General features: G+C 43.0%; 1 protein-coding gene across 2 annotated transcripts in view; it reads left to right on the top strand.

Moving 5' to 3' along the window:
* CLASP1 (cytoplasmic linker associated protein 1) overlaps nt 1-13,653 on the top strand; it is a 275,021-nt gene that overhangs the window by 223,047 nt on the left and 38,321 nt on the right. For both annotated transcript variants that reach the window (XM_007456358.1, XM_007456359.1), the window contains 2 exons: nt 7,661-7,804; nt 8,112-8,218. In XM_007456358.1, coding sequence (XP_007456420.1) covers nt 7,661-7,804; nt 8,112-8,218 — 251 coding nt within the window. The remainder of the gene's footprint in view (nt 1-7,660; nt 7,805-8,111; nt 8,219-13,653) is intronic.

Raw genomic sequence — 13,653 nt, 5'->3', positions numbered from 1 at the left:
TTAAGAATCCGCCTGCCAATGCAGGGGACACAGGTTCCAGCCCTGGTCCGGGAAGAGCCCACATGCCACGGAGCAACTAAGCCCATGTGCCAGAACTACTGAGCCTGTGCTCTAGAGCCCACGAGCCACAACTACTGAGCCCATGAGCCACAACTACTGAAGCCCGTGCGCCACAGCTACTGAAGGCTGCACACCTAGAGCCCGTGTTCAGAGAAGCCACTGCAGTGAGAAGCCCACGCACAGCAACAAAGAGTAGCCCCTAATCGCCACAACTAGAGAAAGCCCACACGCAGCAACGAAGACCCAACGCAGCCAAAAATGAAAATAAATAGATGTATTTAAAAAAAAAAGAAACCATGGGGGTCAGAGGCAGCTGGAAGGAAAAAAAGTCAACCAAGAATTCTCTATTCAGGGGCTTCCCTGGTGGCGCAGTGGTTGAGAGTCCGCCTGCCGATGCAGGGGACGCGGGTTCGTGCCCTGGTCTGGGAGGATCCCACGTGCCGCAGAAGCCTGTGCTCTGCAACGGGAGAGGCCACAGCAGTGAGAGGCCCGCGTACCGCAAAAAAAAAAAACCAAAAAACAAAACCCAACTCTATTCAGCAAAACTATTCGTCAAAAATGAAAGATAAATTAAAATGAAGCCAGCAGGAGGCTCTCGTTTTAATCTCTTTGCTTCTTTAAAAAGGGCTCACCTGATTATCACCACACAGGATAATCTGCCCTTTAACTAAGTCAGCCAATTAGGGAGGGACTTTAATTATACCCGCAGAACCCCTTCTGCCATGTAACATAATTATGGGAGTGAAGTCCATCACACGCGCAAGTCCCGCTCACCCTGGGGGAGGGCTGTAAGGCTTGCCCACCTTAGCGCTCTGCCTACCAAGGCTTTGGTCTCTTTTTCGGCAGCCTGGCATGAGTCTTCCATAGTTAGTTATTCGGTAGTTCCTTAGCTCTTACTTGAATAAGGAGTTTTTTTACCTAACTACGCAAATTGTAATGAGGTTCATCTTAACAGGTGCATCTCTGCATTTTGAGCACCCGGTGAAATTTTTTTTTCATCCTCGAAGATATTCGTGGATTTGATTGTTTGGCTTTCAGTTGTATCCATCGAGCACTCGCTAGGATAGGCTTGTTAAAGCACAGTATTCAAATACGCGTTCTTTTGCCCCATACAGGTGAATCCTTCCTGGAGATAGAGCCGCTTTTATTTAAATGCTCTGTTTTGCGGTTCCATCCACTGGATATTTATATAAATGTGCATGCTGTTGTAAGTGATGCACCCGCCTTACCCAAGAATTTGAGATGTGTTTTAAAGATTGTCTAAATGAATGTAGTGCCTAAGTAAATTAAAATACTTAGAAATTGTGATATGGTATATATCACTCTGCGCTGAGATTTTAAATCGTCATTACTATTATTTTAAATCTGCAAGGAAAGAAAACAGGCAGCATTTTCATCTGGATAATTTAGTGCACTAAAGATTTGCTTGCTTATCTCTTCTAAGTAGACATATGTTTTGCCTCACCTGTAATTTGCAGAGTTATTAAAAGTTTGTATCAGGTGCTAGGGAAATCTTGGTGATTTTCATGATCAGAAAAGCACTTTCTGATCATGAACCAAGTTCTCCTGCTGGTGCTGACTTAATTTCCTAAGAGTAGGGCAAGGTTACATTCTAAATACTAGAAGAGCCCTACAGTCTGAAATCTATGCAGTAAACTCTCATATTGGCCCTATCCTCGGAGGATATTAATTTTATACAAACAGTACTCCGGAAGTTTGCAGGCAGTGCAGCACCTCCTCCGTATATCTCCTGTTTGGGAAACAACTTTAGACACATTTTAAGCTGACAAAACTCTTGATTCACTGACTTCAGTGTTTTTGATATTTTGTTTCTCTTCTTATGTCAGTGTTCTGGGGTGTTTCCTCTCAGAGGGAGTCAGGTGTTTGAATATTTAAGATGTTGAGGAAGGAGGAAACACAACCTAAACCAAAACCACGAGCCAGTTGTCAGGAGGCGCGCTTGCCCGGCTGGGACTGACTTGGATGGATGGAAAAGCCCCACCCGGCTTTAACTGGCCTGCTTTATTCCCAAAGTAACCTTTTCCATTTTTTAAGTATGGGAGTCCTGAGAGTTGTGTTGACCAAACTACACAGACATACACTGAACCTTTCTTTTTTCTTTTTTTAACATCTTTATTGGAGTATAATTGCTTTACAATGGTGTGTTAGTTTCTGCTGTATAACAAAGTAAATCAGCTATACATATACATATACCCCCATATCCCCTCCCTCTTGCGTCTCCCTCCCACCCTCCGTATCCCACCCTTCTAGGTGGTCACAGAGAACCAAGCTGATCTCCCTGTGCTATGTGGCTGCTTCCCACTAGCTATCTATTTTGCATTTGGTAGTGTATATATGTCCGTCCTGCTCTCTCACTTCATCCCGGCTTACCCTTCCCCCTGCCCATGTCCTCAAGTCCATTCTCTATGTCTGTGTCTTTATTCCTGTCCTGCCCTTAGGTTCTTCAGAATCTTTTTTTTTTTTTTTAGATTCCATATATGTGTGTTAGCATACGGTATTTGTTTTTCTCTTTCTGACTTACTTCACTCTGTATGACAGACTCTAGGTCCATCCACCTCACTACAAATAACTCAGTTTCGTTTCTTTTTATGGCTGAGCGTTAAGAAGATTCCATTGTATACATGTGCCACATCTTCTGTATCCTTTCATCCAATGGTGGACACTTAGGTTGTTTCCATCTCCGGGCTATTGTAAATAGTGCTGCAATGAACATTTTGGTACATGACTCTTCTTGAATTATGGTTTTCTCAGGGTATATGCCCAGTAGTGGGCTTGCTGGGTCATATGGTAGCTCTATTTTTAGTTTTTTAAGGAACCTCCATACTGTTCTCCATAGTGACTGTATCAGTTTACATTCCCACCAAGAGTGCAAGAGGGTTCCCTTTTCTCCACACCCTCTCCAGCATTTATTGTCTGTAGATTTTTTGATGATGGCCATTCTGACTGGTGTGAGGTGATACCTCATTGTAGTTTTGATTTGCATTTCTCGAATGATTAATGATGTTAAGCATCCTTTCATATGTTTGTTGGCAGCCTGTATATCTTCTTTGGAGAAATCACTAGACCTTTCTTAATGCACTGTGTCTGTATTAGGATAATACAGTGTATTCTAGAGTTGACCTCTGTTGACTTCTGCCTCTGCCACTTTTTAGCAGTGTGAACAAGTAGTTTAACCTCTGAATCCTTGTTTATTATCCATGAAATGGGAATCATGATATTTGCTTTCGGCACTGTTGGGAGGACCAACTGCAATAAAACATAAAAACCTAGATAGATACTACTGTTTGTTGTTGTAGCTTCAGCTATTACTGCTTAAGGGTTGCTTTGGTTTTGCTGCTGGTCCGAATTTTTTCCAGCGTTAGGAAGATTTTTTTTCCCATCAGGCAAAGGGGATGCGGTAATGACAATAGAAATTTTAATGGTATGTTTATATTTTAGGGTTCAGAATCCCTGTATGTTTCCTTATCATACGTGATTCTCTAACATTGAGCACCTGCTTTGTCAAGTAAACTAACAGGTTTATTAGCCCCCAGATGTTGTTTTGAGAAGGGTGGGAAGTAAAGGCATGGCAAAGAAAATTAGAGATTATAAAGGTGCTGTTGCCCAGAGCAGGAAAAGTATATATAAATAGCCTTCAAAAGTCGACATTTCTAATTGAAAAAAAATTTTAAATCTCTGATTATACATAGGCAGCGTGTCCTAATCTAAAAGCTCAGAGTTTTACCATCAAATAAGATTTGAACCTCAGCTGAATATGACTGCCTCGCTCAAGTCTCATTTTGATCTGTTACTTCCGGGAGGGGTTGTGATGATTATGAAGGACTTAGCAAATGATGGAGGTTTAACACTGGCAGTTCCTGGTATTATTCTTAAGGATACTGTTACTGTTCCGTTATTATTCATAGACTTTTAGATTGTATGATCTCTCTGTATATATATGACTTTAGAAAAGAAGCCAAATACCTGTACAGCTTACCAATAACCATGGTTTTGAGCGCGTGCTTCCTGTCTCTGATTAAACCCTACCCCTTTCCTGTTTGTCCGTCCCCACTTCAGCGTAGTCGAATAGGTGAGGATTTCCCCACTAGGTCAGCCTCTACCTGCTCTGGGCCTGGAGAAGGAAACTTGGAAGAAAATTGTAAACAGGTAGATTTAAAACTGTGTGCTAACTTGCAAAAAGACACTTCAGTGTTTGCATTGAGATTGTTAATCCTGATTACCCTTGTGAAGGCACAGAAGATTTTGAAGAACCCTAAAATTAACATAATACTACGTGAGCCAGAGCGTGCGTGCGTGCACCTGTGTAAATGTTGTGTTTTGGTATGTTTTATGATTAACTGCCTTCCCAAAGAAATAGCCATGTTGCAGACAGGCTTCTACCATATTTTAACGAAATAGCAATGGAGAGATACTAAATTTAAAATGTCCGAAGGTTTTTGAAATACCTTCTCTTTGGTGGTTTTTCTAAAGCAATTTTAATCACAGTCTGAAGGGAGCAGTAATATTTGTTTAATAAATTTAAAAAGCCCTCTCTTCTCAAATTTTAAGTTCTCCATAATTAATACTGACACTGAAACATTTGTCAGAGTTTTATTGATCTCCTGTCTGGAAGAATCCTTTTCTGCTCTGAGGCACACGGCATTCAAGGCCATCGATAGCCTGCAGGTTCTTTTCAGACACTAGCAGTGAGATTTGAAGGCCCTTTTACCCTCACCCCCCAAGTTCTACTGTAGGGGTACAAGTGGGAGTCATTTCCTTTTAGGTCTCCACTTGATCGTTAAAGTACGTCGCCCCAGAGTTGCCTGTTAGAAAACATTAGCAGCAGAGGTTTTGGTTTGGTGTGGCTTTTCATTGGCCCTTCCTCACGTTCTCACGTGGGGCAGGAGCTCCAGGTTGGGACAGCGACACCCTCTGGTTTTGGGCTCATTATTGAACACAAGCTCTGCCCCAGGCTTTTTAAAATGAATCTCTCAAGCCCATGCCCATATTTGGAATTATTCCTGCAGTGAGAGCATATTGATGGTAATGATAAATATAACCCAGTTGTCATCCTTGCCTGGACATTCTGGTATTCAGGCTCCTCACTGATACAGAGAGTTGTAGATAAAATGTTTCAGGATCGTAACAGTCTCATTCCTTTTAAAACTTTGATGTGAAATCTTTTTAAAATAATATACTTAAATGATACTTTCCATCCATTTCTGGAGCTTGGGTTTCGGAAAAAGATTTTACTTTGAAAACAGCTTTAGGCCAGAGGGTTACTTTTGAAAACTAATAAAATCATTTACATTTTATATTTTGGAAAATGCAAAAACAAGTTATATTGACTTATATGCATAAGTCACACACATACCATCTGTCCAAAGAGTTATTTTCAGAATTCCCTGTCTTTCTATTTGATTTCTTAGCAAAATTCAACTTTAGAGTTATTGAGAGAAGGTTCTTCAGTGGGTAGAAGTTGAAGTCTGCTGCGCTTTCTTTTCCCGTATGACGAAAAGTCACTAATGTTAAGTAGCCACGAATTAGCACAGTCTCTAGGCCTGTCACCTTGCAGCCCTCTTGTTCCTATAAGATCCTACCAGTTTTATAATTTGCTTCATGGAAAAACCCCAAGTAAATTTTTAGTATCGGGTGTCTTGTCATTCTGGGAAGAAATTAGGTCTAAAGACAGTGGCACATTTCACATAAAAACATGCTATTCAAAAATGTGATAATACATTTAATAGTTTTCTAATGCCATTTTCAGCATTTTCAACTTTCTTATTAAATTGGTGATGCTGATTTTTTTTCCCTTGGCCAAAACTCAAGTCTGCTTCTTTGCTTCTCTTTGAAGTGCAGTGTTTTCTGCATGCATTTTTTCCCAACATCTAATAAAAATTTTTTTTAATGCACAGGTTACTTTGCATGATTTGGGGAATTTGCTTTTATACAAATCATATTAACAGTGTGTTAAATTGATGGTGAAATAGATTTCTTCAGATAACGATTTGTTAAAACTTTTCCAGTAATGACTTGTAGAAATATGTGTTTTAGTACAATCAGTAATAATGTTTTTTGCCTGTCTTGTGAAAGCACACTGGCCCTTATGATTTAATTTGGTTGGAGAGGCTATTAATGACCATATTTGGAAGTCAAGGGGAAAAGTAAGATCCTTTTGCCCAATGCTGTGCTTAATAAATGCTTATGACATTATAAAAGATACTTTTTTATTGTGTAAAATATGTTATTCTACTGATATTTCAAAATTTGTAATTAAGTTTTAATTTTGGTTAAATACATTTGGGTCTTTGGATTTTTTTTTTTCCTTCTCCAGGTACGAAATAGTAATTTTATATTAACTGGACCTAGAATTAATTTTAACATTATAAAAGCATTCAAGTGGGATTTTTTGTGGGTGTTTATTTCCAAAAAATTTCTCAGCAAACATGTTTCTATGTAATATTCTATATAGTGGAAAAAATATTTAGGATAATTACTGCAATCCTAAATATTACAGTCTTTGGAAAAATAAATGTTTGCTTCTAGTCAAAAGGTTTTCATAATATGTTTTCCTTTCTTTTGACTCTTAGAAATTTGTAAGAAATGCCTGTTAGTACTAACTAAAATTTTCTTTTGGAATACTTCTTCTAAATCAAAACCCTTGTAACTAACTCCGAGGGCACTGTTTTCGAAGCTCGAGCACCATAGCAGGCATGTAGCTTACCGGGGAAGCCTGGGTCTCACTGCTGGTGTTTTAGCTGCTTGCTCTTCCCCACTTTGCTGCTATAGCCACTACGAGCATATGTTGTCTCTAATAAAGAAAAGTAGAACATTTTCCAAAAGGCAGAAGAGTAATAATAACTTTTTAATTCGTACCATGTAAATCTAGTTTGCTTCCCAAAGACTGTCTCTGTCCTCAATTCGTAGATGTAAAAGTAGGAGTTTTTCAGATGTATTTGGACTCTATTTCTAATGTTTCTTAGTCACTAGGAAAAATGGTTTTTCAGGATAACGCAGTGGTAGCTTGTTTAGAAACTTGTTCTTTCCAGGGTGTGCTAGGAGCCTTGTCCAGTTCTGACTTACTAGAATGGACAATCTTAAGCCTTTTCACATTTTTTGATTGTTTCATTTATGTACTCACCAGCTTTGTCCCTAGTGTTGGACAGCAGAGGAAAAAAGTTTCAGGAATTTATTGTTAATGTGCTGTTGTAAAATCCAAGGCCAGGGTGTTCAGTGAAACCAGGGCTTATTTTCCATATTGAAGTTTGGCTGTTTATAGTTGATGATGGTATTTTCTCTAGGTGCTGTTTGTTTTTTTTAATGGCACAGATGTCCTCTTATTATTTATTCTACTCATACAAAACAGATATCTTCTAAAAACAATTTTGGGAATTCCCTGGCGGTCCAGTGGTTAGGACTCCGTGCTTTCACTGCTGGGGGCCCGGGTTCAATCCCTGGTCAGGGAGCTAAGATCCCGCAAGTTGCGTGGTGCGGCCAAAATAAATAAATAAATAAAGTAAAATAAAACAACTTTAATGAGCATTTTGACCAAGATAGGCAATTGTACATGACATAAATTAACCATCTCTTCCATTTCTAGGCAGCACAGATTGTGCTCATCTCTCTGTTTGAATTGAACACTCCTGAATTTACCATGTTACTTGGTGCCTTGCCAAAAACATTCCAGGATGGTGCCACCAAACTCCTGCATAACCACCTCAAGAACTCCAGTAACACCAGTGTGGTGAGTGCTTGGGTCACGGTTGGTGGCCTCCACTTACCCGTCCCTGTGTAGAGCAAATGCTCAGTTGTGTCTGCTACTCTGTCTGCTCCAGCTGACAGCAGTCACTCAGCTTCGGGAATGCCTGCAGGACAATTATCCATTTTTGGTTTGTATGCACTTAAAATTGACCTTATGATTCTGGAAAAAATCACCCTGATTATGCAGAATCTGCCCATTTATTTGCACGGGGGTTCAAGGGCCGAGGGGCAAGCGGAACTGTGTTCTGTATTTATCCCTCGCGTGATGGAGCTCTTCTGCCTTCCCCCAGGGCTCTCCGAGCAACACCATTGGCCGGACTCCCTCTCGACATCCCAGCAGCCGGACCAGCCCCCTGACCTCCCCCACCAACTGCTCCCATGGGGGCCTGTCTCCAAGGTAATGCCATTTCAACAGGAGTAAAGACACTAAAGCACCCCGATGACTGTCTAGGCTACTTCTAGGTTTTTAGACCAAGCTTAATACCAAAAAGTGTATGGGTACCAGGAGCCCACGGCTCCTATAGCCCTCACACAGATCTTAACTGTGTCACTTGGGGCAAAGTGGTTATAGCTTCTATGGTGAAATGAGCGGTTTCTGCTGAATGGTCTCTGAGATTCTTCTAGCTCTAAACTCTTTCTTCTAGTACCTTAAAGATTTTAAAACTGAAAGTTAACGTTTAGAGCCCTGTTTCACATAGAAAGCATTTAGAAACTCATCACCTACTCTGTAAGCGATAGGAGCACCTATGGGTATTTGATCGTCTAACTAAACCCTTTATAATCAGTCCACACATAGTCTGGGGTAGTTTCCACCCAAGTGGCCATTCTGGGCTCACGTTTGAAGCCGAATGCTGCTCTGAGAAGGGCTTGAGAACCTGAGAACTAAAACTGGATCAGCATTTTCAGACTCCTCTTGGGACCATGTGAACATTGGCCTAACAGAGTCTGGGGCAGTGACTTAGAAAGAGAAGAGAGTTTGCCTTGAGATCTTTGGATAACATTTCCCATCTGGCCAGAGCCCTTAGAAGTCCCTGCACGGTGGCTTTCATGACCCCCTGGCAGGTGTTGGAGTTTCTCATGGCCTCACTCAGAGTGGTGACCCTATAGGCCACAGCTTTTAGGAAGGAGCCAGAGGCTGGACCTGCAGGGGTCATGCATGTGTGTTTGGCTTCAAGAAATGCAGGGCTTTGGGATCACTAACAAGAGTCAGGGGGTTGTGTCTTAAGGGTTGCTGACACCACGATCTTAAAATTGGAGGAAAATGTCACAAGTATGCCATATGCCATACCCTTTTAAGAGTTACCTCTTTTGTTGGAAGGTAGCAAAATGTAAGTGCCTTCAAATTTAGATTTTTTTAATGCTCAAGACTCTTCCAAACTCCTCCATCCTTACCACTGAAGTTGTCTTCAGTTTCTCAAGTTATCATATAAATATTTTGGAAAATGTCAAATTTGTGTTTTTCTCTTGGAGAAACGAAATGTTTTGTATACTAGTGTTTATATTGCTTTATGTTTCATCCTCCTAAGGTCCCCTGGTACTGTACGTAGGTAGAATGAAGCATAGCGTTATGTTTCCAGATTTGGTCTGTGTGGTCATGGTTTCAGCAGGCTGGTATAATTAGACGCTTGAGACCAGAAACTAATGGTAACATGTCTGACTTTCCCCAAGTGTGTCTCTGGCTCGGCGCACTTGTTTTTTAAATGTTACCGTCTGTATCAAAACAAACGGTTTGTCTTAAGTGACCCCAGTGTTGGCAGTAAAATCATGGAGTTCTCCTCGGTAGGAGAGGGTTTTATGGAGAAGCTGTCTTCTCTGTAAACTGTTGCCTTTGTTTAGACATGGTACTTCTGCAACATTGAGAAATCTTTTCTTCCATAATACACAGTTCATACTTCTTATTTTTTACTTAGTTCATTAACAGGGTGGCACATTCTTTAGGTAATAAACAAAAGGTAAAATTCAAATGAAGTATTTTGTTATATGTGCTCATGGACTAAGTAAAAGATCGGTGGGAGCTGCTAGCACAATCCAGCGGAGCTAAGACTTGGCTAGGTATTAAGCTTCATGAATGTCCAAATTATTTACAAATTCTAATTTAGTTTTCCAGGTCACCATATTCATTCTTAACTAGCCTGGCCTAAATTTTTACTGTTAGGGTTACAGGTGAGTGGAAGAAACGGGGAGATTTATTTTCAATCTTAAAAAGCCCAAGTGGCACCTAAATATTTTCTTATCAACCAATTCTTCTTTAAGGGATTATTTAGTTGTGTAATTTCTTTCTTTCTTTTTAAACACAGTATGCCCTCAGTCAGTGCATAAGTAGCCAGAATGGCCTTAGCCAACTTGAACTCAACAGGAGAAATAATTTTTCTCACAACTAGAACTGTCCAGAAGTGGGAAAAGCTGCCCTCATGTCATCATATCACAGGAAATATTCAAATGGGCTACATACTTTCTACCAGGAAATTTATAAAAGGAATGAACTCTTGCACTAAATAGGAGAATGTACTGGGTTACCACATTCTAAGTAGGGATAGACCAATTCTACAGGATATAATCTCAGCTATTTTTCTGAGCGGTGCTCTTGAAACATTTATTTTCTATGACCTGCTATTTTATCTTTACCATTGGATGTTAGCTTTTTGTCCTTAAGGGGAAGAGTTACTGAGTTGTTTGTTTTTAATCTAACTTTGAGTATCAAAATAAACTAGTTACTTTTTTTTTAGTCCAAAAATTCTACACTCAGATTATGCTGGGAATAAGAAAATACTCTAACATGATGAACACATTTAATTTGATAGTTTAAAAAAAAATCGCTACTGAGGAATTCATTGTTATTCACCCAGTAACATTAGAGAAGCCGTAGCAAACAAGTTAGACTTTTGTGGAAGTTCCATCCATCAGTCATCATTTCTGTGGGAGAGAGGAGTCCTGCTTATTCCCAGCGAGCAAACAGATGCTCCAAGTCTTCGGGGAGAAGGCGAATGACCTGGAGTGTTCCTTCATTAAACACACATTTACGCTTCAGCTCATTTTACCGGGTGTGATCGATGCTCATTGAAAAACAGAGTTGCAAGGGGCTTCAGCAATTACGTGCAGTCCGTTCCCTTTAAGATAGAAAAAGCACGTGGCCGTCCTCACTCTGGTCTGCTGTGCATTCTTGACAAACATGCTGTGGAGCGCTCAGCAGATAACCTCTGGTAACCCAACAATAGAAGGCAATTTTAGGTGGATTTTACACTCATCCCGTCAGACGATCAAGCGTGTGCACAGACTCAAGGTGGGGATCAAGCTGGAGACCCCCTCCCACAGGGAGGTGCTGGCGCATCCTCTTGGTCCTCCCCCTACTGGCAGGGCCCCAGTTGAGGGGGTCTCCCGTGTCCTCTTGTGCCGCTGACTCAGTGTGTGGCCTAGAGGATGCCTTTGGCCCTTCTGTGCCACAGTGACTGCTCCCCTCCACACCTTGTATTCCTTATAAAATGGGGCCTTCACTGTCCTCAGGTGAAGACCAGCTCTGGACCACTGCTCTCAGAACCGCCATGAGTGCCAGGGCAGGCGCGCTGCTCCGTAGGGACCCTGGTCCTGTGGACCCCTTGGCCTGGTGTCCCATTTGCGGTCAGCTCAGTTCACGCCTGTCCTGTGTCTCTGGGTCTGTTGAACTGCAGCAGCAGTTAGAACTCTGGCAGGGCCTTTGCACACCCAGGTCACTTAGGGACACCTGCCAGGTGAGGAGAGCCTGTGTTCTCAGGTGCACTTTAGTCCTCATATCAGGTCACGTGAGCATTCCCCCCTCTCGGAGCCGGCCTGTGGGCCGTGGCCCGCCCCCCCAGTGGTGCTGTTGTTTTCACAGAAGGAAATACCCATCTGAGGGTCGTCCCGGTGGAGGGACGCGTTGTCCCCTGCCTGAGTGATCTGGCCGGGTGGCACCTTCCCTGAGGCTTCCTGCTCTCGTCCCTTTGGTCCCATTTGAATTAAAGCCCCATGAATCCTTCTTTGGTTCTTTCTGAAATAACCGATTGCATTATCTGCAAGTACATCTGTGTTTTTTGCATGTAAGTGCTGGTAATTTCCTTTACACACACACAGTCCTGTAGTTGGAATCTCATGTGATTTAAAAACATAAATGCAGGACTCAGAACTGGTTCTTGCCCCCGAATGGTGCAGCATGACTCTGGGTAGACCTTTGTCAGGGAGAGGGGCTCTAGGACACAGAGTATAGTGCCGCCCTTGCCTGTCTTGTCTCTTTCTCTGACTCTCGTCTTCTGATCACCGCAGTCGGTTGTGGGGTTGCAGTGCCGATGGGTGGTCGAAGCAGCCAGCTCCCTTTCCTCAGCCTAGCTCCATCCCCACCGCTCCCTCCCACAAGACTCTCAGGCGCCCTTACTCTCCCAGGTAACGAGCTACCTGTTCCACTTCTCTGAGGTGTCACAATATTATTGCACTTCCAACGTCGCCTCAGGTCTCTGGGGAAGCCTCTCCGCCGCCTCCGGCTGAGACCAGCGGGGCTAGAGCCTTGGTGAGAAGTGTGAGCCAGGGGCGTGGCCTCAGCCAGACCTCTCGAGGACGCTCCTACGGTGCCCCCAGGAGAGGGGACCATTGCATCAACTGGCTACATCCACCGACATCTGCGGTTGCAGCGCTCGGCCCCTGGAAGGGGCTCGGGCGACGCGTGCCGTCAGGGCCGCGACCGGGTGCGGTGTCCCCGGCCTTCTGCTCTACCGCACAGGGCTGCTTCCTCCCAAACCTGAGGTCCTCAGTCCTGCTGTCAGTGGTGTGGGCCAGTGTCCTTCCTGATGTCCCGTCCTGATGTCCCGCATGTGCTGATAGTCTGAGGACTCAGATCCAGAAAGGCAGCCCCGAGAGGTGCTCTCCCCGTGACATCCCATAAAGGGGGCCCAGCACCGGGCGGGAGAGCCGTGGGGTCCCCACAGGCTTCCGGCCGAATGCGACAGTGCTTTACAAAGGAGGCTTCATGGGCTCCTACGGATTCGTGTTTGAGGGTCTCTTAGGTGCTTTTTATAAACATCCAAAGATCAGAGGATCCCTTCCCTGGAGCCCTATGATTACATGAGCAGAGGACGGAGCAGTCCAGCTGCCTCTGTGCTGTGTGAGATGAGTTTGCACCCTCTGTGATAGGACAAGGGTAAAGACAAAACAAAAAAAAGAAGTCTGTTACTTTTGAATGCCTCAGAGATAGCTTTTGCACAGAAGATTTACATTCTTACTTTATGTCCTCGACACAGCGAGACTGTATGTAGTAAACAAGTCAGCTAAGTGTTTTAACAGCATCTTCCTTTGGAAACTCTCCCAGTTCTGAAAGTAGCTTCTAAAGCATGCAGAGACTCCTGTGGTGACTGTCCAGATGCGCAGGTTGGGGCACGGGCACGTCAACAGTGAGATGGCTGCGTCCTCAGTGTTAATAAAGCATGCCACTGCATTTGTCTTAAAGGTTAGTCATGCCTCAACGTATCAGACTGGTTGATTGACTGTCTCCCAGTACACTGACCTGTGTGCCTTACTGGGCACCAAGCTTCACCCCCAGCCAGTCTTCCCATCTGGCCACTGAGACCACCCTCCAGAGGACATCTGTTCCCAGAATCACCTTTTACACGTGTGTACAATGCTACAGCTAACGCTTCACAAACAACTATAACTTCTCTTAACTGTCGGAGGGAGAGAGAGTGGACCCAGAGACCTTTACACTTAGAGAACCTATCGGTTACATAAAACTAAGAGGAAATCTGTATCTTTTCTCTTTGCTTTTCGCCAAAACCCTGTTGATTTCATGAGAAGGAACAATTATCCTCATTCCATACCTAGTATCTTTTCCCT

Source organism: Lipotes vexillifer, unplaced genomic scaffold, assembly GCF_000442215.2.
Source record: "Lipotes vexillifer unplaced genomic scaffold, Lipotes_vexillifer_v1.1 scaffold3, whole genome shotgun sequence".
NCBI classification, from domain to species: Eukaryota; Metazoa; Chordata; class Mammalia; order Artiodactyla; family Lipotidae; genus Lipotes; species Lipotes vexillifer.
The sequence above is the reverse complement of the archived record's forward strand: the minus strand, read 5'-3'. Positions and strand labels throughout refer to the sequence as shown.